We start from the raw sequence: 24,969 nt of genomic DNA on the forward strand, positions 1-24,969 counted from the left end.
AATGAGTCAGGTGATAGATTAACAAATATGGTCAATTTTTCCCAGGTAGAACTGACTCAGCAGTCACACCTTTCATCACCAAAACGGCAAAAGTCTAAGAAAGCATTTTGGTTTAACTAGTGAGACTGCTGGCCAAATTGTCAAACAGTGTGATATGTGCCCACAGTATTTATCTATGACTAATTTAGGAGTAACCCCCTGGGACCTGCTTCCTAACCATTTATGGCAAATGGATGTTACTCATATTGAAGAATTTGTCAACTTAAAATATGTGCATGTGGCAGTGATAAAAATTCAGGCTTCTTAATGGCCACTGCACAAACTGGAGAAGCCACTAAGCATGTGATAAGTCGCTGCTTAAGATGTTTTGCTTACATGGGAAGTCCTAAAATTATAAAAATGGACAATGGATCTGACATAAGAGTAATGCATTTCAGCAATTTTGTTTTCACTGGAAAACTGAACACAAATCAGGCATTCCTTCTAATCCTCAAGGACAAGGAATTGTAGAACTTCCCACAGCTCCTTGAATACACAACTTCAAAAACTAAGTAAGGGGGAGTGGTACCCTCAGTCTCCACATAATACATTAAATCCTGCACTCTTCATTTTAAATTTTCTGAATGTGGATGTCCCGGAGCAATCTGTCTCAGATAGATTCTGGCATGATGGCACTCATGTGACTTTCACTCAAGTCAAATGGAAAGATGCTTGCGCTGCATTATGGAAAGGACTCGATCCTGTTTTAATATTCGGTTGAGGGCATATTTGTGTTTTCTCAAAGGAAGAAAATGAGGCTCAATGGCTGCTAGAAAGTCTGGTGAGGTGTGTGGAGCAGAGGAATGCCAGACATGATGATACTGTGACTGCTGGAGCGACCCCTCCATAACTAATTCAAGTGAGATCTACTGAAGCTGTGTTCCTGACCCTCTGATGTCATCTTTCTACAATCTGAGAAGGGAAGGAGACTGTGGTTGGAGATGTCCAGTTTTTCAACAAACAAGCTTCCCAGACCCCTATGAATTTTTATCATGGATCCAGCCAAGGACTGAATGTCTAGCAGTTTATCTACACTGCATCTTGGGAAATAGAAGTCATTTTTGCTAGTCCTAACTCATTTCTGCTGTTGCATCAGAGGCTTCCCCTCTGGGGGAAAAGGACTCATTAGAACAACTGAACACTATTATGGAGATAATGTGTGGCTAAAGCCCCTCATCAGTATCTGAGGATGAACTGGACAAAAGCTTTGCTGCTGGTATTCAGTACTCAAGGACTGTGGTATCTCAAATTTATCTTTGGAAATTAGAAGCAGCAATAAATTAGACTTTAAGAGAGGAAAAAAGAGAAGGTTCAGAATTGTGGAGTTATTCATACTTTACCCACCATGAGAACATTTTATTGTCCTTTGTTTGAATTGAAATTATGATGCATTATAATCTAGCCAATTATGTATCTATTGTTAATAATCATACTGGAATTATTAGTGTTGACAATCTTTGCTATGCTATGTAAGTGTCAGTGGATGAATAAAAAAGTCAGAGCTCATACTGACAGGAATTTGACATGATGCTAATGAGTCATTAGGTACAATGTAAATAAGAAGGCAGATTTAGATTTTGAAACAGCTAAAACTATTGGAGACATCCTAGACCAATTTTAAAATGCCACTTTATCTTGGTCATCCTTTATTCCTTTAATAGGAGATGTTGTAGCCAAAAAAGCATATGCATTGCTTAGCATTATCCAGCTTGCTTGTGAACTCTTGAAGAAAAGTTGGCTCTGAGGTGCATGAAATCAAGCTATGCACTATCCCCCTTACCTTTTTTGTTACAGAGGTTGATAGTTAAAGTTGGTAAGATCTCTTTGCCTCCAGGCCACCTAAGACAGGTCACACATGATGGAATGTGTGAACCGATGACAGGTAAGGCTGGAAGGTGAAAGAAGACAGCCTAAGACAGACACAGTCATCTGTTTTGTAGCAGAGGTGCAGGTATTAATTAAATAAATTTAGAAGGGGGAATTGTCGGGGCCCACAGAGATGGCTCCGATTCATCTTGACTTAAGGTCAAAGAGTTCAAAACTGTCCTTAGTCTTCCAAGATTAAAGTCATAAGACCTAAAGGTCTAAGTTGTGGCTACTGTAGAATGTTTGATCTTGGTCATAGATGTCTTATCTAAATAACAACAGACTTTTTCTGTGATATGGTTACTTTTGACTCTCAAGGCCAGAAAATGAGAAATTGTGTCTAAAGTGTGGTTAGCAAATGTTTGGAGAATTAAGGAAGAAATTCTGTTTGTTCCTTATACATGATAAGGAAGTCTTCTGCCATGTCCCCTTTTTGGTTGGGCTTATTTAAGAAAGGTATTCACTGGATTGCCCTCCTGACTCTATCCTGTGTCTCTGTCTTTTTCTTAGCATCTTTATCTGTCGTTTCTCAATCCACACTCCTCCTCTCAGGTATGAACAGTCAAGAAGGCTGGATCTGACTGAAGCCCCACAAATCAGGAAACAATGCCCTGACTGGACCTACCAGCGCATGTCTGCCAGAAAAGTCATTCTGTCTCTGTCTCTGTCACTCACTCTCTCTTTTACAATTAATTGACAGGGTTTCATCTTCCCTTTCATGGGATCTTTAAGAACCAATATTAATTACACTCTCACAGTTAAGGTGGCAAACCCCTTCCTGTTAGAGTTCCCAGTTTTGTGCCCCTAATATCTATTTTTTTAAAACTTACCTTCTCCGTGGACTGAGACCTCATTAGGAACCAGACTTCCTTGGTCTGCTGTGGTCACTTAAGGAACTAAGGGCGTTCAGAGCTGTGCACAAGGTTTAGGGGGTGAAAGATGTGGGGATGTAAGTGCTGTGGGTACATCCTGGGCCTGGAATCCCCTAGTGATCTGTTCCATGTTTTAGTGCAGTTAGCTCAGGCTGCCACCCTGCCCTCCTACCTCCTGGCACCCACACTTCCTGTAGGATCAGCCTGGTACAGGATTACCAGATAGGGACCAAGGAGCTGGGACCTTCCCAGCTTTTCTCCAAGAAGAGACTGAGGTGTAACTCTCAGGCCTCGGGGAAATCTTATTAAGAAATGGGGCTGTGCTAAATGATGGTCATTAGGATGAGTCCTGGCCTGAGGCTGCTGGCATCTGAGTGTGACTGAGACATTGGACAGAGCTGTGCACTCAGGGTGCTGTGGTGTCAGGCAGGAGGCAGGGAGAGGACAGCAGGAGCCAACAGAAGGCAGAGGCAGGAGCAGAGTCTCCATTGTGACACTGGAAGGGACCAGTCCGCTGATGTCTTGACCTTGGGTCTCCAATCCAGAGCCACTCTGCTCTTTAATCCCCACTGTCCTCTGCCACATGCATATTTACACACTTTGTCCCTACAGGCCTAGGGTATGAGGAGGGCCCTTTGCCATCTCCCTGGGATCGACAGGGAAATGACCTCCATTTCCCGAGGGCCTCTGCTTCTGGTTTTTATCCCACCTCTGGGTGTCTGCAGAGGCTGTTCCCAGGGTCTTGCTTGCTGTTCCACCTCTTCATTTGTCTGGAGTTTCCTGGTGCCTCTTTTCTTGGCTAAGTCATCCCTTCCTGGGGGAGAGACTCAGGAACACTTTCCAGTTCCCAGGCAGAGTCAGCTGTCCAGCTGCCCCTCCCACAGGATCTTGTCAACTGAAGTTCCTGGGGAAAGGGGAGGAAGAAAGAGATAAGGAAAGCCACAGCAGTATTAACACTCTACAAGGCTGAATAACTAATTAGAATTTTGTGATGGAGAGTTGGGATGGTGTATATAGATCCAGAGCTGAATTATCATGGGCTCTCTTTAGTACTTTTAGTAGTCGGTCATTGACTACGACCTGACCTAATCTTAACCAGCCGGGAACCAGGCCACTAAGGTTAGACCTGGCAAGATAAACCATGGGCACAATAGTGGCATGGATGTTATGGGGGTCACTGGCCACATTTTGACTGGATTTGAGGCCCACTCCACAAGAGGAAACTCCAACCTGGTAATGCACATCTGGTCAAGAACCCATGGCTTAGAGCTCACAGACCCAAGGATGAACCTTCTAGGGTGATTTTGATAAATGGACATAGTAATAGGCTGTCTTCTACATCTCTGCACTCAATACTATGGAGGCATTACTCAACTGAAGTCCCTGCTTCCCAGATGACTCTAGCTTGTGTCAAGTTGAGGATAGAGTCAGTTTTCTTTAGGGGTGTGGTCGCTGGCAGGGTTCCCATATTCCAGTGGAGGGCCTGACACCTGTATAAATATGAGAAGCACTAACTGGATGCACTTGTTTACTCACTGAAAAAAGTGACATTAAGTTAGGAGGGGAGTTGGCAGGACCATGAGTTGAGAGGCAAAAGGAGGGTGAATTTGATAAAATACAACAAATATGTATTATGAAATTTTCAAAGACTATTATATGAAATGTCCAGGTTCTTAATTCCACTATATTCTGCCTTGCAAGAGGCACAAGCCACTTTCTGCAGAGCAGTTCAGTTCCTCCAGTTTTATACTCTAGGAGAGTATAATACCATTTTTCTTTCAGTAACAACAGAAGACCAGCAAGAAAAGGACAACAAGAGAGAATGTGCTTAAAATGCTTCATTCTTTCTTGCCCACTGCCTATTGTGAAACACCACTGTCAGGGAGCCCAGCAGCCTGAGACCTCACAGGTAGAGGCCTAATTTGCATAACCCCACCCCTTCTAGGAAAGAGAAACTAGCTGTGAAATAAGGTGCAGCTGGCTCCAGAGGCTGTGCTGTAGTCAGAAGACCCAGCTGGTCTGAGGATGAAGCAGGGACTCAGCAGGACCCGGGCCAAGGATCTGGACAAGTTCATAGAGGTTCATCTCCTTCCCAGCACCAGCTTCCGAACTGAGGTCAAGGCAGCCATCAACACCATAAGTGCTTTCCTCAAGGAGAGATGCTTCCGAGGTGCCGCTCACCCTGTAAGGGTCTCCAAGTTGGTGAAGGTGAGCCGCGCCCCCCCCCCCCCCCAGCCTGAGCTGACCCTGGTGGAGAGGAAGAGGACTCTGTGGATCCAGGCTGCAGCCCTGAGTGGGGAGTGAGTTACCTACCTTTTCTGTGGCCCAGTGTTCTCATGTGCACCCCAACTGGGGCACAGTGTAGAGAACAGAGCAGAGACCCCTCCTGCTGCATGGCTGGACTGATGGAATCTCTTTGCCCATGTCCCCATCTGTCAAATGACACTTCCTGACAATGGTACCTAACTCAGTCACTGTGATGGCTACTGGAATGTCATTTTGTAATGTCAACTCAACACTGTGGGCTGTGCAAGTGTGTTAGTGAGTGTGCTCAGCATTTTATTTAGGGAGGCTCTTCTCAGCATCATTATTTTCTCAAAAATGTTCTTTTGTGAATTCAACTCTCTTGACTTAAGCTTTTATTCTGTGACTTTTCAATACTGTCACAGGCTGTCTTCATGCAAGCATGTGGTGTACTATTGGTGTATTCCCTTGACAGTCTGCTAACAATGGGATCATGACAGTAGTTTCATATGTCTGTGTTAATTTACTCACAGTCTACTCTGGCCCATGACCATCCCACCCTTTACCCCTGACACTGACCTCCCGGGAGAGTCTCTCTGATGGCATGTCACCTGTGTGCACCTAGATCTCACATGAGAGAACATGTGCTCTTTAGTCTTTCCCCATTACCCTTCCTTGCTCCTCACGTCCTTTAGGTGCCTCCTCTGTCTCCCCGACATAGTCACCCTTCTATCACAGACAGACAGTCTCTCTCTCTCTCTCTCTCTCTCTCTCTCTCTCTTTCTCTCTCTCTCAGCCGTATTTAAATCTAGACACTGAAGTTCATCATTCTGAGTCGGGCTGAGCTTCTGTACCATGAGAAGATCCAGAACTATCTAATTTTCCTACATAGATCCTAATTTCAGACTTCAGGGCTGACTAGTATTCCACTGCCCATGTGCCGGCTTTCTCTATCCATCCATCTCTCCATCTCCCTGGGGGTGGACGCCTAGGCTGTTGAGGGTCTGGACTGCTGGTGTGGCTCTGCCTGTTGCCTGTCATCCTCATTCTTGTCTTTCAGGGTGGCTCCTTGGACAAAGGCTCAACACTGGACCTGGTGGTGTTCCTTAACAATCTCACCAGCTTTGAAGATCAGTTAAAGCGACGGGGAGAGTTCATCCAGGAAATTAAGAAACAGCTTTACCAGTTTCAGAGAGATAGACATATATGAGTGAAGATTGAGGTACAGAGTTCATTTTGGCCCAACCCCTGGGCACTCAGCTTCAAACTGAGCTCCTTCCAGCATCAACAGGAGGTGGAGTTTGATGTGCTGCCGGCCTATAATGTCCTGGGTAAGCCAGTCAGAGCCTCAGCTCACCCTTCCATGTGTCTTCAACCTCTCTGCCATTTCTTTCTGTGTGGGGGTGGGGGGTGGGGGGTGTTCACATGTGTGCAGATCTATGCACATGTTTGCAGGTGTAGGTGAAGACCAGAGGCCAGTCTTGGATGTGGGTTACTTAGGAATCTGCTTTTGGTGAGAAGTTGACCTGGAATTTGCTGGCCCATCTTCATGGCTCCTGCAGCATGCTGCTGGGGTCGGGTGGAGTTTGTGCTGTGATGGAATTGCACACACAACCTCGGGCAACCTGGAGCCTCAGCATGTGTATCAGGTACAGCACAGGGGTCGGGACAATTGCCTAGTCATGTACCAGGTGTTAGTAAGAGAGGACTTATGGCTATAAAATATTCAGGGCTTCACTCAGGTATCTGCCACTCCCTACAAAACAGCCTGGTTTGTTTGTCTGTGTGGAGATGGATTGACCTTTGCCCTGGAGCTGGCTGATCCACATATCTGGTCAGAAAGCGAGCCTAAGGGCTTCCCCTGTCTCTACCTCCCCAGCACTGGGATTTCAGGTGTGGAGCCCCCTGCAGCTTCTTATGTGGGTGCTTGAAATTTGCTTTTGAGTCTTAATACTTGCCTATAAATCCCTTTAATGGGCCATCTCCCCAGCCCCAGGGGCATCCTACAGAACACTTGCAGGGAGACCAGCTCTCTTTTGAGTGCGTCTGGAAATTCTGTGTCTCTAAAAGTGGGACAGAGATGTAGCTAAAAATTAACAACTGTTGCATCTTCTATCAAAGAGAAGGAAACCTCAGGCCCGTGCTGAGGCCTCTCTCTCTCTCTCTCTCTCTCTCTCTCTCTCTCTCTCTCTTTCTCCCTCTCTCTGTCTCTCTCTCCCTCTCTCTCTCTCTCTCTGTCTCTCTCTTTCTCTCTCTTTCTCACTGTGTGTATGTGTGTGTTTGTGAGTATGAGTATGTGAGAGTGTGTGTGTGTGTGTGTGTGTGTGCTCCAAAATTACAAAACTCAGGAGAATGAGAATTCCCTGGGTCACTCATGACATGGCTGGGTGTGTCCCCAAGTCCAGCAGTAGGTGATTTGGTCTTCTGCCAGCATCAGAACCTGATGGTATAGTAACCATGGCCACATATATGTACACAGCTAAGGCACTGCCTGTTGCCTGCCTAGTCTACTCAAATGTACACACACACACACACACACACACACACACCCTGCTGCTCTCAGGACTAGGCAATCAAAGCTTCATGGTACTATGTTATGTGCTAGGGAAAGTCATCCAGAGAGAACAAGTGGCTGGGGAAACAGCTCAGGGCTAAGGGTAATTGCTGCACAAATGTGAGGAGGTGAGTTCAAATCCCCAGCAGACACCTAAACAGAGAGGACCACACATTGACCTGTCTCCAGAGACAGGAGAAACTCTGTGGCCAGCTGGATGCCAACCAAGTTCCATGTTCACAGAGAGATCCTGCCAAAGAGTAAGGTGACAAAATATAAAGGCAGACACCTTATGTCCTCCTCTGGCCTCTTAAAATGCATGTATGCTTCTTATCAAACACACACAAATAAATCATATGGCATACAAACATAGGACAGAGACTCTGTAAACACAGGATACATGGTGTACAAATGCAGCAGACTGCTCCACAGTAAATCTGACACAAGCAGAAGTGTACACACATGACAAGCCCTGTACACAAGACACCAGACACCAGAGCATGGTTGGTCATTATTAGATGACTGTGCAATTCTCCTGTGTGTGACCACAGTGAGCTGTTTCCTCCCACTGCTGTGTCCAGACCTGTAGGGAAGGCACTGTTTTAGGACAGTTGGTGGCAGGGACTTTCCATGTCCACATGGTGTATGTTGTATTGGGGTGTGGTGGGGCACATGGATGTATGGGGAGTGATGTTTGCTGTGGTAAAACTCAGCCCTGTTCACTGAACCCCATAGCCTGTGAGTCTGTCACCCCAGATAGACCAAAGAACCCCAGAGAAGAGCTGGGCTGTTTGCTGAATGAAGGCTCTTTACAGGTCAACTCAACTACATCAAGCCTCACCCCCAAATCTATGCTGACCTCATCAGAGAGTGCACGTCCAAGAAGATGGAGGGCGAGTTCTCCACCTCCTTCACAGAGCTCCAGAGAAACTTCTTGAAGAGACATCCACCCAAGCTGAAGAGTCTCATCCGCCTGGTCAAGCACTGGTACCAACTGGTATGGCTTCTTGAATATCTACTGTGGGCCCTGTCTGTTAAAGGGGTGGAGAATGGCAGGGTTGATGAGGAGAAGGAAAAATGAGGAGCAAGGTGGGAGGGAAGGAGCGGTGGGAAGGGAGAGAGAGAGTTGAGAGGTGAAGGGGGAAGTCAGGGGAGGGTGATTTTGTAGGAGGGAGAAGGAGGGAGGGAGAGAACCTGGGAGGAATTTCCATGCTTTCTATGAATGATTTCTTCTAGTCCAGTTTCCAGTCAACTAACTCACTCTTCAACTGTATCTAATTCACTATTCAAGTGTCATTCTCATCTTTGGGTTTCTCTTTCTTGCATTATTTTGAGACAGGATCTCACTAGGTAGCTATTGATGTCCTGCAACTCACTATGTAGACCAGGCTTGCCTTGAACTCACAGATCTGCCTACATCTCTCTCTTAATTCTGGGATAAAAGTTGTACACCATCACACCCAACTTTATCTGTAGATTTAGGTTTTTTTTTTTTTTTTATGTGCACTGCTAATTACTATGGCTTTCATTTTCCTGATGTGTCAAGCTATGGTTTCTTTAAGCATCCATCTGGCAATATTTTATGGATGACTGTTCATGGGAGCACATGTCCGTGTGTGTGTATGCGTGCGCATGAGTGTGCATAAGCATGTAGAGACCAGAGAGCAACGCCAGGTCCTCTGTAACTATCTTCTATATCCTGGCACAGTCTCACACTTCAACCCACAGAATGCTGAATCAGCAACTCTGGACCACCATATATCCCAGGGGCCCCCCACTTCCATTCTCTTAAGCTGGGATTATGAGTTGGCTTCCTCATGAGTCTGACACTCAAGTTCATGATGGGGACCTGAACTCCCTGGCTTGCCTGGGGCCACTTTACCCACTGGGCCATCTCCCTAGCCCCTCCCCAGTTATCTCAGAGCCTGTGATGAAACCTTCAAGAGTGAGCATCATTGCTCTCCCACCCCCACCCTCACTCCCTGGCTGTCACTCAAGTGTTATGATTCTTTCTGTGCCTGCTGGTAGCTGCTCAGACATTGTGGACCACACAGTCTCCATCTCAATCACTCAGTCCTTGGCTATAGCACAGGAAAATTCATAGACGGAATCTACATGAATGGGTGTGGCTGTGTGCCAGAAAACTTGCAATGACATCAAGTGGCTGCTAAATTGACCCTGTGAGAAGTGGCCCCCACACAACAGCTGACAGACCCGTTTTTCTCATTGCCTTTCTCAGTGTAAGGAGAAGCTGGGGAAGCCGCTGCCCCCACAGTATGCCCTGGAACTGCTCACGGTCTACGCCTGGGAACGTGGGAGTGGATTCACTGAGTTCAACACAGCCCAGGGCTTCAGGACAGTCTTGGAACTGGTCACCAACTACAGGCAGCTTCGAATCTACTGGACAGTGTATTATGACTTTCGATACGAATATGTCTCCAACTACCTGCACAATCAGCTCAGCAGACCCAGGTAGTCTGTCACCTCAAGGTTCAGCTCCCCACAGGGAGGACCAGGCTGCAGCAGTGTGGAAATGGGGAGGTGGGAGCTCAGTGTCAGTGGAGCATCTCCTGTCCTGTCACTGTGCTGGGCACTGCCCTGTTGTCAGCTGATTGACATGAGCATCTGTAGCCCTGGGAGGCAGGGGTGGGTTCTCTTGTGTGCAGATGAGACCTTGTTCTTACCCAAACAGCAGAGCAGGAACTGAGATGATCCAGGTGTAACTGTATCAAAAGGGCTTTGAGGCATAGACCAGTGCTAGACTAACTGTAAACAATTCAGTAAATTGTCATCCAAGGTAAGGGCATGTCTTCATACTGTGCTGTCTTCAGCCTTCATACCCCATCTTTCGAGACTTCCCGTCTCACAGATCAGAGAGGCTGAGGGACCTGCCCCAGGACACACAGCTACTAAAGGTTAGAGGATTGGACCACATGCCTTCCAGGTCATGGGCAAAGATGCCTTCAAGCTTGCTCACTGCTGAATAGCAGTGACTCAGGACAAACTTGGGATAGGGATGCTCTGCTGGGCTCCACCACTGTCTCTGTGCAGTGGCACCTGGGGCACTTGTCAGCTGGTCACTTTCCTCTCTGAATGTTGTTCTAAAGGCCTGTGATCCTGGATCCAGCTGACCCAACAAGGAACACAGCTGGTTTGAACTCAGACGGCTGGTGTCTGCTGGCAGAGGAGGCTATGGCCTGGCTAAAATACCCATGCTTTGAAAACTGGGATGGTTCCCCAGTGCGCTCCTGGGATGTGCCGGTAAGACCTTGTCATCATCCTGTCCCCTTGCACACAGCTTTGGTCACTCCAACTATTTCAAGAATATTCAAACAAAAATGTGGTCTTTCCAAAGGTACCCAGGTTGTAGGTTGTCCTGCTACACTGCTCGCTTTACAGGCATTGTGACCTCAGATTGTCACATAACCCCTGCAGAGGCCCTGTCACTCAGTGTCCTAAAGAATGGCAGCCTCTTCTCAGAGTGTCTGCTTTGTGTTCAGCCTCTGTCCTGTGTACTTTATCATACAGTAACTCACTGGAGCCTCACACATGCTCATCTGGTGTTCTTTATCATACAGTACCTCAGTGTATGCTCACACATGCTCATCCTGTGTTGTTTATCATGCAGTAGCTGACTGTATCCACATACCAGCACATCCTGTGTTCTTATCATACAGTGGACTCACTGGACCCTCACTAGGGCTCTACATGGTGAACTTAATAACATCTGTCTCTCTCTGATGAGACAAGAGGCTCAGCCTGTGATATGACTCAGTCAATAAAACTCTTGCCACATAAGTAAGGATAAAAGCCTGATATCATCTCCAGAAGCAGGTAAATAAGCCACACAAGGAGAAGTGCACTTGACATTCCAGTTTTGGGAATCAGCAATGGCAGGACCCCTGGGCTCCCTGGTAAGGGAGCATAGCCTAGTTGGTGATGCCCAGTCTAGTACAACTCAAAATGCACTTAAGGAGAATCACATTTTCTTTTGGTTACACACACACACAAACACAAACATATATACACATGCAAATACACATGTACACACACACACACACACACACACACACACACACACACACACACACAGGTCAGTAGGGTAAGAAAGCTGAAGCCACTGGCTCAGAGACACTCAGCTAAGGAGAGGTGGGGCTGAGATTCCTGTGGGCTCTGAAGCCAGTGCTCAGGTCCATGTAGGAACCCATTTTCCTGTCTCATCATCATGTAGTCAATGGGACTGGGGGGAGGGGCTGTGTCACAGGCAAAGAGGCCCAGAGAGACCTGCACTTGGATTTTTTCCTCTCCTGGGACATGGGACTTTCTGATGTTAGAGAACAGATCTTGTCATGTGTGGACTCAGGATGGCCATAATATGGGTGCAGGAATGAGGGAAGCAAACGTCAGAAGGTCAGGAAGAAGAGAAAAGGGACCCAGGAGGGAGGCAGCTGTGGCTGCTGTGGCCTTTAGTGCTGTCATGCTGCAGACAGGTTGCTTGGCCCTGTCTTCCGTTTGGCAGATCTGTTACTAAATGAGGAGACCTCTGTTGGGGCTACATTCACCTTCAACCTGCCAAGCTCCCCAAAAATGCTCGAATGGCCATCTTCCCAGCATGGGGATGTGCTGTCCTTCTTCTGAGGGTCTCTGGTGTCATCATGGTGCCCACTCTCAGAGCTCATTTGTGTCCCCTTCCAAGTAGACATTCGGGCTCCTGACATGTTTGTGTTTTCTATTGCAGACGGAGGTTGGCGTGCCACATCAGGAGAACCAGGAGAATTATACTTTTCTTAATCTCTGTTTATTTTTGTTTTGTGTCTTCTTATTGTTTCGAGCACTTCTTCATAGCACAGGCTAGTCTGGAGTTCACCATCCTCCTGCCTTAGTGCTGGCATGACTGTAGTGTAGGCCTGATGTGCCCTGCCTTCCCTCCATCCTCAGATGGACTGAACTTTACATCCTCCTGTGAGCACAGCAGCAGTTGTCCAGAAGGCTCTGGAGTCAGGGGATGTGCTCCTCTGTGCAGGCCCTAAACAGAGAGGGCAGGATACTGCACAAGGGAGCAGGTGTCTCTGTGCAAGGCCCTACACTCTTAAGTATCGGTTACAGAAGGTACTCTGCCCAAGGCCCCGGTGAAGGAGTGTCCAACATGGGGTCAGACTCCAGGCTTTTGACCCCTGCCCCCACACCCTTCCATCCTGTCCCATCACCTTCAGCTCTCCTCATAGTCTGCTTCATCCAACTTATCCTCTGACAGTGTTCTCAGGGGACAAGAGATTCAGAAGGGGAGGGGAGAACTCAAGCTTGACTTCTGTCTGTGTATCTGTTGGAGGGTTCTGTCCAATGTCTGATCAACAACAATAAATCATAGCAGATGCCTGTAGTGGAGGGTATGTGAGTCTATGAGAGCCTGAATAAAAGGAAATCAAATATTTCTTGGGGAACACTCTCGAATAACAAGAAGGTCTAGAGGGCCTGTGGTCTTCCCTTCTGCCCCCGGGTCAGTGGAAGCTGTGGTCAGATCTTCAACTACCACACAAGAACAAGAGAGACCCCTCTTCTTTCTCTAAGAGATCACCTCTAAACACAGAAGATACACCCTAAGACCAGCCCCCCAAAATTATTGGTGGAATATTCATCCTACAATAAATGACATGCAGGTGTGAGAGATGAGACATGGAAGTATAGAGTGTGTGTGTGTGTGTGTGTGTGTGTGTGTGTGTGTGTGTGTGTGTGTGTGTGTGTTCATGGTTCAACTATATGTATTCACTAAGCACTTATTACACACCCGACATGGATGACTGATCATTAACTTGTATGTCTTAATTATCTTTAACAGTGTACAAGTAGTTAGTAGCTTTTAAATTTATTTTTAATGTATACAACATTCTGCTTCCATGTATATCTGAACACCAGAAGAGGGCACCAGATCTCATAACACATGGTTGTGAGCCACCATGTGGTTGCTGGGAATTGAACTCAGGACCTCTGGAAGAGCAGCTCTTAACCTCTGAGCCATCTCTCCAGCCCAGTAGCTTTTATAAGGTTAGGATTCAATTTTTTTCTTGTTAAGTTAGAGCCCAAAACAATTGAATTGAAGCATCAATATAAAAATTTAAAACAAGTCAAAATATATAACTTTAATATAGTCACAAAGACAAAGAAGTTAGACATATATCTTTAAGTTAGTTTTTGTTAGCTGGAATAGACATTAGGAATTTAGACGTTATTTGTCCATCCCATGTTGTTACTTATTTAAAAATTTCTAGAAGCCTGGTGTTGCCAGAGACATAAGAACTCAGACAGACATCTCTAAGTTAGCTTGTGTTAACCTGAGTGTACCTTATAACCTTAGGAATTTATCTTCATAGAAAAATCCACACTAATTCAAAATATCCTGGGAGACCTGTGGTTGCCTTCGTAGTCTAAAAGGAGATATAATAATAACTGAAGGCTTTATACCAAGAGTCACTTGGATGAAGATGGTGGTGAGGTTCCATGGCATGTGCTCTTTATCCCTAGTAAAGATGGCTGCATGGTGCATGGTCCTTTGCATCCTGATGAAGCATTGGCTAAAATAGATGCAGCCTTGTGGCTGCCATTTGAAAACATCAATTTTATGCTATATGATGTAGTACACCAATCCTCCTCCTCCTCCTCCTCCTCCTCCTCCTCCTCCCCCTCTTCCTCCTCCTCCTCCACCTCCTCCTCCTCCTCCTCCTCTTCCTTCTAATTCTTCTTTTTCTTGTTCTTGTTCTTCTTGTTCTTGTTCTTCTTCTTTTTCTTCTTGTTCTTGTTCTTCTTGTTCTTGTTCTTCTTGTTCTTGTTCTTCTTCTTGTTCTTCTTGTTCTTCTTGTTCTTCTTGTTCTTGTTCTTGTTCTTCTTCTTCTTCTTCTTCTTCTTCTTCTTCTTCTTCTTCTTCTTTTTTCTCTTCTTCCTTTTTTTGGGTTGTTTCGAGACAGGGTTTCTCTCTGCCTCCTTTAGTGCTGGGATTAAAGGCATGCACCCCCCCAAAACCCCCAGCTTCCCATTCTTCTAAACAAGAGTCAAAACATGTATGTAGTATACTGTAGCAAATCTAAATTACATATGTACAGTTTCATATTCAGCCTTTTGTTATAAGTTTTAAGCTAAACTGTGGTGATATCTTGCTTGTACAAATAAAGCCTGTCTGAGGATCAGAGAATGGAGCTTACCACTAGCTAACCATAGAGGTCTGGAGGTCTGTACAGACAGACGGGAAGTGAGGTAGCTGGGCAGAAACAGGATAGAAGCAGGGAGAAACAGGAAATCTCTCTCTTGTGTGCTGACATGCTAAGGAGGTAAAGTGTGCTGTGGCTTGCTCCTTCTCTCTGATTTCTCAGCATTTCCCTTTCTATCTGACTCTGATTTTTTAATATCTAAACCAATTAAGGACTATTTGCACTAAATGCTTTTGACCATCCCCAAACAACTTGAATCTTGACATACAGAGTTTACATAGAGCAGAGAGATATCTCTATCCTCGTGTGTTAATTTATACACTAGTCAGCTAAAACTCCAATAACTGAGAACTATCCAATACAAGCTGACTATCCAATACAAGTTAACTCTTTATAACTGTACAATCCACAGTGGGTATAATGTGGAATTTGTGTATAATATATATGCTCCTTCTCCTTTTAAAGAGCCATGAACAAAAGCATTGAAGGGGAATCTCTATAGGATTTTTAGATGTAACTTTAGGCAATGCCCATGGAGTAATTTTTTTTAATCTTCAAAAGATTTTTTGGTAATGACTATTATAGAACTGGAGTATCATGCTATTATGATCTGTCAATTATCTGCATGGAAAAATATTCAACTTGCATTTTATCTAGTGGAATAATACTTTGAGTAGGCTCATTATTAGTAAGGGATTATTTCTGAGCTACTGCTTTAGCAGCAACATTATTTAATAAGATAACAACCTGGTCACTTTAGGTGCCACATTTCCAAAAAATTCAACCTGAAGTTCCCAAAAAGCCATTTAAAAAGCAGGGCAGACCCCCTAGTAGTGACAAACAGATCAGAACATACCCAATGATATGTGTCAAGATTTTAAATCTTGCTCATTCAGTTCACCTACCATGAAAGATAAGCATTCCTTGCAGTGTTGATTAGATGAGCAGGAAAGAGCTTCTCCCATATAATGGATGACCAATAGCCAGGGAATATAAACAGGGTTGTCTTACATACTTTACTTGTAACCATGCCCCTTCCAGAAGTTGGTCCCATTTTAATTTCCTCCATGAAGGGACCACTGATACTGAGTTATTCCTGCTTTGAGGGAAAAATGAGAAAACATTTAAACAAAACAAAAACCAGGCACACCAACAACAAGGACACTCTCAAGTCCGGGGACAGCTGAGCTGGCTCATGCTGCAGGCCCCGGATCCCTGCCTGCTATTCCATGAAACTCGGGTACTGCAGGGACCTCTCCAGCTGCTGGGAATAAGGACTGGGGCCAGAGGCCTTGTGAGTCCAGTGAGATGCATAGGAGGGATGAACCTAAGTGCCTGCTTTGGAAGGAAGCATTTGCAGGGTATGTTGTGATGCCCTGCCCAGACTTGCCGTCTCATGTCTGCCAGAACATTCTTTCTCTCTGTGGCAGTAAGTTACTGTCACTCTCTCTCTTTCTTTTTAAAAATTAATCAACATGGATTTATTTTCCCTTTCTTGGGATCTTTCCAGTACAGATTATTGTGCAATATTAGTTAAGATATATTATATTTGTTTGTGCTGTGGAATGCTTAATGATGCAAAGATGTGTTACATTCTTTTTTGTTTCATTTGTTTACCATTGTGAAACCGTGTTACTGTACCTGTTTAAAACAAAATTTATTAGACCTGATTGTTCTAATAAAGAGCCAAAAGGCCAATAGCGAGGCAGGAGAGGACTTGCTGGAAGAGAGAGTAAATAGAAGGAGAAAAACAGAGGGAGGAGCAAGGAGAGGAGGAAGCCTGGGGCCAGCCACCCAGCAACACAGCCAGTCACAGAGTAAGAAGTAAAGAAAGGTATACAAAATAGAGAAAGATCAAAGCCCCAAGGTAAAAGGTAGATGGGATAATTTAAGTTAGAAAAGCTGGCTGGAAACGAGTCAAGCTAAGGCCAGGCATTCATAAGCAAGAAGAAGTCTGTGTGTTTATTTGTGAGCTGGGTGATGGACCCCTGAAGACCAAAGAGAAAAAAAAAACTAAACAAAAGAGCTACACCATATTAATTCCACTCTCTCACTTAAGGTCTTGAGCCCTTTACTGTGAGAGGCCCGAGTTTCCACCCCTAATTTCAATTAAAAACAAAAAACTTTCTTATCTTCTACAAGGATTGAGCCCACATTAGGAACCAGACTTCCTTGGTCTGCCATGGTCACTTTAGCTGGGGAAGGCACTAACAAGGTTCAGAGCTGAGCAAAAGGTTTAGGGAGTGAAAGATGTGGAGGAAGTGAAGAGTAAAAATTACTAGCTGTCTATAAGAACATGGGCTTGTCACCTTGGGGTCTCCCATCCCCTGCAGGTGGCCGCTCCCGGAACTCTCATGGAAAAAAAAAAAACAGCTCCTGGAATAACCACAGGATGTCCCAACGACCTCTTTGAAAAGTTCAAACGCCCCAGGTGTGTCCACATAGTTTAACTGATGAGTAAATGTGTAACTTTGGGCTTCCCCTATTTCCTCCCTAGTCCTCCCCCTCCTTTGTGGTTTTTGCCTTTATGAGTGAATGTGTAACTTTGGGCTTCCCCTATTTCCTCCCTAGTCCCCCTCCCCTCCTTTATGGTTTTTGCCTTTATAAGCTTGTCACAAGTTTGGGTCGGGGTCGAACTCCTCTGAGCCTCGACCCCAGCATGCTGGCTTGAGATCTCATTCAATTCCTTTTTCAATAAACTTCCTCGTGTGATTGCAGCAAGTCCGGTCTCGGTGCCTCACTGGGTGCGCGCTATTCCCGAGATTTGAGTGAGGGTCTCCCTTTGGGGGGGGGTCTTACATTTGGGGGCTTGTCCGGGATCTGCGTGACCACCCAGGGCTCCTAGACCCACTTGGAGGTAAGAATTTTTGTTCTGTTGTGACTCTTTGTGGCCTGTTCAAAAATCTGGTGCGATCGCAGTTTCGTTTTCGCTAACGCTCTTTAGAGGCCACTCTCCAGGAGGAGGAGCTGAGTGGACGGGGATAGACGTGTCCAGGTGTCCACCATTTGTTCGCCCTGGGAGACGTCCCGGGAGGACAGGAGGAGGACCAGGGACGCATGGTGGACCTCCACGGAGAAGGTCGGGAGATAAGTTTTCTCCTTGACGATCTGTGTCAAAGGGCCATTTCCCGGCCGTCTGATTCCTTTCAGAATTACTGGTCGACTCCAGGTCGACAGCTCGCTTTGCTTTCTTATCTTGTCGTGGTGATTGTTTTTATCGTGTTTGTAATAGAGGTAGACATGGGACAGACTGTGACGACCCCACTAACACTGACCCTGGACCATTGAACGGACGTTAAGACTCGGGCTCATAATCTTTCTGTCGAGGTCAGAAAAGGACCTTGGCGGACTTTTTGTTCTTCCGAATGGCCAAGTTTTGGTGTAGGATGGCCTTCGGGGCGAACTTTTAATCTAGCTATTATTTCCGCTGTCAAGCGAATTATTTTTCAGGCCACAGGGGGACACCCTGATCAGGTTCCATACATTATCGTGTGGCAGGACCTAGTCCAAAACCCGCCACCCTGGATGAAACCTTGGACATTGGGAATAGGGACGGCTACGGTGGCCGTGGCCACACGGAAAGTGCCTCCTTCAGATTCACTGGAGCCCGCTCCAACAGCTCCCCCGAGGATCTATCCTGAAATTGATGATGTCTCCCTCCTTGACCACCCTCCTCCCCCATATCCTCAACCCGCTCCTCATGCAGCCCCACAGGCCCCAACGGACTCCCAGACGGCCTCCGAAATAGGGCCAGCGGCCGGGACTCGAAGCCGCCGGGGCCGCAGCCCAGAGGGATCTGGCGCAGGACCTGACTCTGCCATTGCCTTACCATTATGGGCTTATGGACCCGCCCCAGCTCCAGGGGAATTAGTCCCACTGCAGTATTGGCCGTTTTCGTCAGCCGATATGTACAACTGGAAAACTAACCACCCCTCTTTTTCAGAGAACCCCTCAGGCTTGACGGGACTCCTCGAGTCCCTGATGTATTCTCATCAGCCCACTTGGGACGACTGTCAACAACTCTTGCAGGTCCTCTTTACGACTGAAGAAAGAGAGAGGATCCTTCTAGAGGCCAGAAAGAATGTTGCAGGACCAGATGGGACCCCCACCAATCTCCCTAATCTTATAGATGCCGCTTTCCCCTTGGTCCGCCCTGACTGCGATTACAACTCTGCAGAAGGTAGGGGGCGTCTCACGGTCTACCGCCAGGCTCTAGTGGCAGGTCTCAAGGGGGCCCGCGCGGCGACCCATCAATTTGGCAAAGGTAAGAGAAATCTTACAGGGTCCAGTAGAGCCACCCTCTGTCTTCTTAGAACGACTGATGGAGGCATATAGGAGATATACCCCATTTGATCCCTCCTCGGAGGGACAGCAGGCGGCTGTAGCCATGGCTTTTATAGGACAGTCAGCCTCTGATATCAAGAAAAAGTTGCAGAGATTAGAGGGGCTCCAGGATTATACATTGCAGGATTTAGTAAAAGAGGCAGAGAAAGTGTATCACAAGAGAGAGACCGAGGAAGAAAAACAAGAAAGAAAAAAAAAGGAGGCAGAAGAGAGGGAGAATCGGCTGGATCGCCACCAGGAGAGGAATTTGACTAAGATTTTGGCTGCAGTAGTAGGCGGAGAAAGGTCAGAGAGAGGACAGTCAGGGTACCTGGGCAACAGGGCAAGAAGACCCCCGGGAGGACAGAGACTACAACTTGAAAAAGACCAATGTGCATACTGTAAAGAAAAAGGACACTGGGCCAGAGATTGACCCCGAAAGAAACAAAAGGGCCCCAAGATGTTGGCCCTCGAGGAAGATTAGGGGAGTTGGGGCTCGGTCCCCCTCCCCGAGCCTAGGGTAACTCTCTCTGTGGAGGGGAACCCTGTTAATTTTCTTAGTAGATACGGGGGTGGAACACTCAGTTTTGACTAAACCATTAGGGCAATTAGGATCGAAAAAAACTCTGCTCATAGGAGCAACTGGGAGCAAACTTTACCCTTGGACAACCGAAAGAAGTTTAAAAATTGGAAAAAGCCAAGTAACTCACTCTTTCCTTGTGATTCCTGAGTGCCCTGCGCCCCTTCTGGGAAGGGACTTGTTGACCAAATTAAAGGCTCAGGTCCAGTTCACCCCGAAGGGACCAGAAGTCACCTGGGGGGAAGCCCCTATAACATGCTTAGTTCTAAGTCTAGAAGAAGAATATCGCCTCCATGAACCCAAAACTGGGGGTTTGCCCCCTAAAGAATGGCTGACAGCTTTTCCAGAGGTTTGGGCAGAGCAGACTGAAATGGGACTGGCTAAACAAGTGCCACCCGTGGTAGTAGAGTTAAAAGCGGCTGCCACCCCCGTCTCAGTCAGACAGTACCCCATGACTCAAGGGGCTAAAGAAGGCATTCGACCACATATCCAGAGACTGTTACAACAAGGTATACTGATTCCCTGCCGGTCCCCTTGGAATACTTCCTTCCTGCCGGTATGTAAGCCTGGAACCAATGATTATCGACCTGTCCAGGTCTTGAGAGAAGTCAAAAAACCAGTACAGGACATTCACCCAACCGTGCCCAACCCTTACAACTTGCTGAGTTCCTTACCGCCTGAACGATCCTGGTACACCGTTCTGGATTTGAAAGATGCCTTTTTCTGTCTCAGGTTACATCCGAATAGCCAACCCCTGTTCGCTTTTGAGTGGCGAGATCCCGAAGGAGGACATACGGGTCAACTGACCTGGACTAGGTTGCCACAGGGGTTCAAAAATTCACCGACTCTTTTCGATGAAGTGCTCCACCGTGACCTTGTGCCCTTCAGGGCACGGAACCCCCAGATTTCTCTCTTGCAGAACGTAGATGATTTACTGCTCGCAGCCTCGACCCAGGAACTGTGCCTGGATGGGACCAGAAAGCTCCTAAAGGAATTGGGTGAGTTGGGGTACCGGGTGTCTGCCAAGAAAGCCCAGTTATGCCGCTCGGAGGTGACCTACTTAGGATACACCCTCCGAGAAGCGGTGGCTCACTGAAGCATGGAAAAAGACTGTGATGCAGATCCTGACCCCCACCACTCCGAGACAAGTATGTGAGTTTTTGGGAACTGCGAGTTTTTGTAGACTCTGGATACCAGGGTTCACCATGCTGGCGGCCCCTCTGTACCCACTCACTAAAGAAAAAGTCCCATTCACCTGGACGAAGGAGCACCAAAGGGTCTTCGATAAAATAAAGACTGCCCTGCTCACAGCTCCCGAGTTGACCCTGCCAGATCTGACTAAGCTTTTCACTCTATATGTTGATGAGCAGGCTGGAGTAGCCCGTGGAGTTCTGACTCAGACCCTGGGGCCTTGGAAGCGGCCGGTGGCCTACCTATCTAAAAAGCTAGACCCCGTCGCCAGCAGGTGGCCCTCTTGCTTGAAAGCCATTGCTGCAGTAGCCTTACTTGTAAAAGATGATGATAATCTTACCGTGGGTCAGCATGTGACTGTAATCGCTCCCCATGCTTTAGAAAGTATTGTGTGGCAGCCTCCCGACCGCTGGATGACAAACGCCCGGATGACACATTACCAGAGCTTGTTGTTAAATGATCAGATAACCTTCGCTCCTCCTGCTATTCTCAACCCAGCCACCCTGCTCCCCGAAGCAGAGGACTCTACCCCAGTGCACCGATGCACTGACGTCCTGGCTGAAGAAACCGGGACCAGGAAAGACCTGACCGATCAACCTTGGCCGGGTGTGCCTAACTGGTATACAGACGGCAGCAGTTTTGTGGTAAAAGGTAAAAGAAGGGCGGGAGCAGCGGTGGTGGACGGAAAGCAGGTAATTTGGGCTAGCAGTCTCCCAGAAGGAACCTCCGCTCAAAAAGCTGAGCTCCTGGCATTGACTCAAGCTCTGCGTCTGGCAGAAGGTAAGGCTATCAACATTTACACCGACAGCCGTTATGCCTTCGCCACGGCTCACATTCATGGAGCCATCTACAGACAGAGGGGCTTACTCACCTCAGCAGGAAGAGACGTTAAAAACAAAGAAGAAATCCTGGCCCTCCTAGAAGCCATACATCTTCCACAAAAATTAGCCATCGTCCACTGCCTGGGACACCAGAAGGGGACTGACCCAGTCACAAAGGGGAACCAGATGGCTGATCTAACAGCAAAGCAAGCTGCCCAGGGAGCGGTAGTGCTGGCGGAAGAAACTGGAACCCTGCCAGAACCCCCACAAGCCAGCTTCATCCATCCCAGCTTCATCTATCCCTATAAAGATTATGATTTAATCGAAGATATGACCCGTGCAGGAAAAGCTCGGATGTTCAGTTTCGGTGGATTGGCAAAAACCAAAGATGGACAAATCATTCTGCCCTCTAAAGAAGGACAAGACTATGTGAGGTGAATACACCAGCTGACTCATCTTGGAAACAAAAAACTTAAGCAATTAATCAAAGGTTCTAAATATTATGTTCTAGGATTAAATACAATAATAAAAGAGGTAATAGAGTCATGTCAAGCCTGGACCTTGACCAATGCTGCCCGATCGTTCAAAGAACCCGGAAAAAGAATGAGGGGAGATCGGCCGGGAATTTATTGGGAGGTAGACTTCACTGAAATTAAGCCAGGAAAATATGGTAATAAGTACCTTCTAGTTTTTATAGACACTTTTTCAGGATGGGTGGAAGCCTTTCACACGAAGTCTGAAACTGCTCAAATGGTAACCAAGAAGATACTGGAAGAAATCCTGCCCCGGTTTGGGATCCCCAAGGTAATTGGTTCAGACAACGGGCCCGCTTTTGTTGCCCAGGAAAGTCAGGAGTTGGCCACCCAACTGGGGACTAATTGGAAATTACATTGTGCTTACAGACCCCAGAGCTCAGGACAGGTAGAAAGAATGAATAGAACCCTAAAAGAGACCCTTACTAAATTGGCTATTGAGACCGGCGGCAAAGACTGGGTGACCTTTGCGCTCCTTAGGGTCTGAAACACACCTGGACGTTTCGGCCTTACCCCTTACGAAATCCTACATGGGGGACTGCCCCCCTTGACTGAGTCAGGCGGGATATTGGATCCTTGCACTGACTCTCCCTCCTCCTCTGCTCTGTTTACCCACTTAAAGGCCTTAGAAGTTGTCAAAACACAGATCTGGGATCAGATCAAAGAAGCCTACACTCCAGGGACCACCGAGGTGCCCCACTGATTCCAGGTCAGAGACTCAGTCTTGGTCAGATGACATCGCGCTGGCACGCTTGAGCCTCGGTGGAAAGGACCCTATCTAGTGCTGTTGACTACCCCCATGGCAGTAAAGGTAGACGGGATTGCTGCCTGGATCCACGCTTCCCACATAAAAAAGGCACCCAGTCAAAATGAAAACAACTGCAAAAATAATTGGACAGTGGCAGCCAGTGACAATCCTCTTAAGCTGCACCTTCGCCGTTGCCCCAACCTTGGGGAATAACCCTCATGTTCCCCAAAAATTGACATGGGAAGTGCTTAATGAAGAAGGCGACATCGTGTGGTCAAAAACCGCAGTGCACCCCCCTTGGACTTGGTGGTCTGATCTTGCACCTGATATCTGTAAGTTAGCGGCCGGTTCCCTGGCCTGGGATCTTTCTAATTATGACAATTTAGATAAACCACCCCCGGAGGAACAATGTGTCCCTCATGGTATAAGCACATTGGGATGTTCCGGACAATTTTTTCGAGCCAACCTCCAGGCAGCAGACTTCTACGTCTGCCCCGGGCCGGGACATAACAGAGAAATGAAGAGACAATGTGGGGGGGCATCAGGTTATTTCTGTGGTAAATGGGGATGTGAGACCACAGGAGAAGCCACTGGAATCCTTCCTCCTCCTGGGATCTGATTATAGTAAAAAAGGGTCATAAGCCGGAAGAGCCAGAAAAAGGAGAGAGAGACACATCTAAATACCCGGCTTATAAGACTGGATGTGCTCCTGGGGCCTCGGGTGGCCCTCAGGGGCCATGCAAAGGCAGCTGTTGCAACCCTCTGAATATTAGTTTCACAGCACGGGGAAAACAAGATCGCCAATGGGTAAAAGGCAACCGCTGGGGGTGGAGAGTCTATACTGGAACGGGAGACCCTGGGTTCGTTTTCGCTGTCAGGATAAAGATAGAAAGTCTGCCCGCACGACCCGTAGGCCCTAATCCGGCGCTTGATAACCCCCTACCCAGGCCTGAGAGACTTCCTAGTCTCACCCCATCACCAAAGGCCTCTTCCAGCCCTAATCCAATCACATCCTCCCTCCCCCCTATGAGAACCGAGGATCGCCTGTTCAATCTGCTCGATAGTGCGTTCATCGTTTTAAACTGCACAAACCCCACTGCTACCCAATCTTGCTGGCTGTGCTTTGCTTCTAATCCCCCTTATTATGAAGGAATAGCTCAAATGCGGAGCTATAATGTTACTTCTGACCATTCACATTGCCCCTGGGGGAGCCAACGGAAGCTGACCCTTTCAGCGGTATCAGGCACTGGACTATGCATAGGCAAAGTGCCTACCAGACACCAGCCCCTCTGTAACGTTAACTATTGACACCCTGACAGATGGCCAAAATCAATGTCTAGTACCCCCCCCCCAGATACTTGGTGGGCCTGTGGCACCGGCCTGATCCCCTGCTTGCATACTTCACTTTTTAACAGTACTAGGGACTTTTGTATTTTGGTCCAGCTGGGTCATTTATCATGATGATAGTTCATTTATAGATAAATTTGATCACCGTACTCGTTACAAGAGGGAACCTGTTACCCTGACCTTAGCTGTCTTGTTAGGACTAGGAGTAGCAGCAGGGGTTGGAACTGGAGTAGCTGCCCTCGTCCAACAACCATACTACCATAATGAACTTAGAGCGGCTATGGATGCAGACCTGGGAGCGTTGGAGCAGTCCATAACTAAACTAGAAGAGTCATTAACTTCACTGTCAGAGGTAGTGCTGCAAAACAGAAGGGGATTAGACCTGCTTTTTCTTAAAGAGGGAGGGCTCTGTGCTGCCTTAAAGGAAGAATGTTGCTTTTATGTAGATCATTCGGGTGTCATCGGGGACTCCATGGCAAAGCTTAGAGAAAGGCTAGAAAACCGAAAAAAAGAAAGAGAAGCATACCAAGGATGGTATGAAAATTGGTTTAATCGGTCACCTTGGTACTCTACTCTGGTCTCCACCTTGGCAAGGCCTTTAATCATTTTGATGCTGATCCTAGCCTTCCGGCCATGTATTCTCAATAGGCTG

The 24,969-nt window shown here is 47.0% G+C and overlaps 1 protein-coding gene and 1 pseudogene across 1 annotated transcript; both read left to right on the plus strand.

Moving 5' to 3' along the window:
- The first annotated feature begins 4,802 nt into the window (after positions 1–4,802).
- On the plus strand, positions 4,803–12,929 carry LOC118237855 (annotated as a pseudogene).
- Positions 12,930–18,014: 5,085 nt separating this feature from the next.
- LOC113835489 lies at positions 18,015–23,093 on the plus strand. The gene is given in 5 exon segments (XM_027414124.2): positions 18,015–19,010; positions 19,012–19,650; positions 19,652–20,757; positions 20,759–22,493; positions 22,845–23,093. Coding segments are annotated over 5 exon segments (4,557 nt in total). The 3' UTR covers positions 22,926–23,093.
- Positions 23,094–24,969: the final 1,876 nt, after the last annotated feature.

Source organism: Cricetulus griseus, chromosome 4 (genome assembly GCF_003668045.3).
Source record: "Cricetulus griseus strain 17A/GY chromosome 4, alternate assembly CriGri-PICRH-1.0, whole genome shotgun sequence".
In the NCBI taxonomy this organism is placed as follows: domain Eukaryota; kingdom Metazoa; phylum Chordata; class Mammalia; order Rodentia; family Cricetidae; genus Cricetulus; species Cricetulus griseus.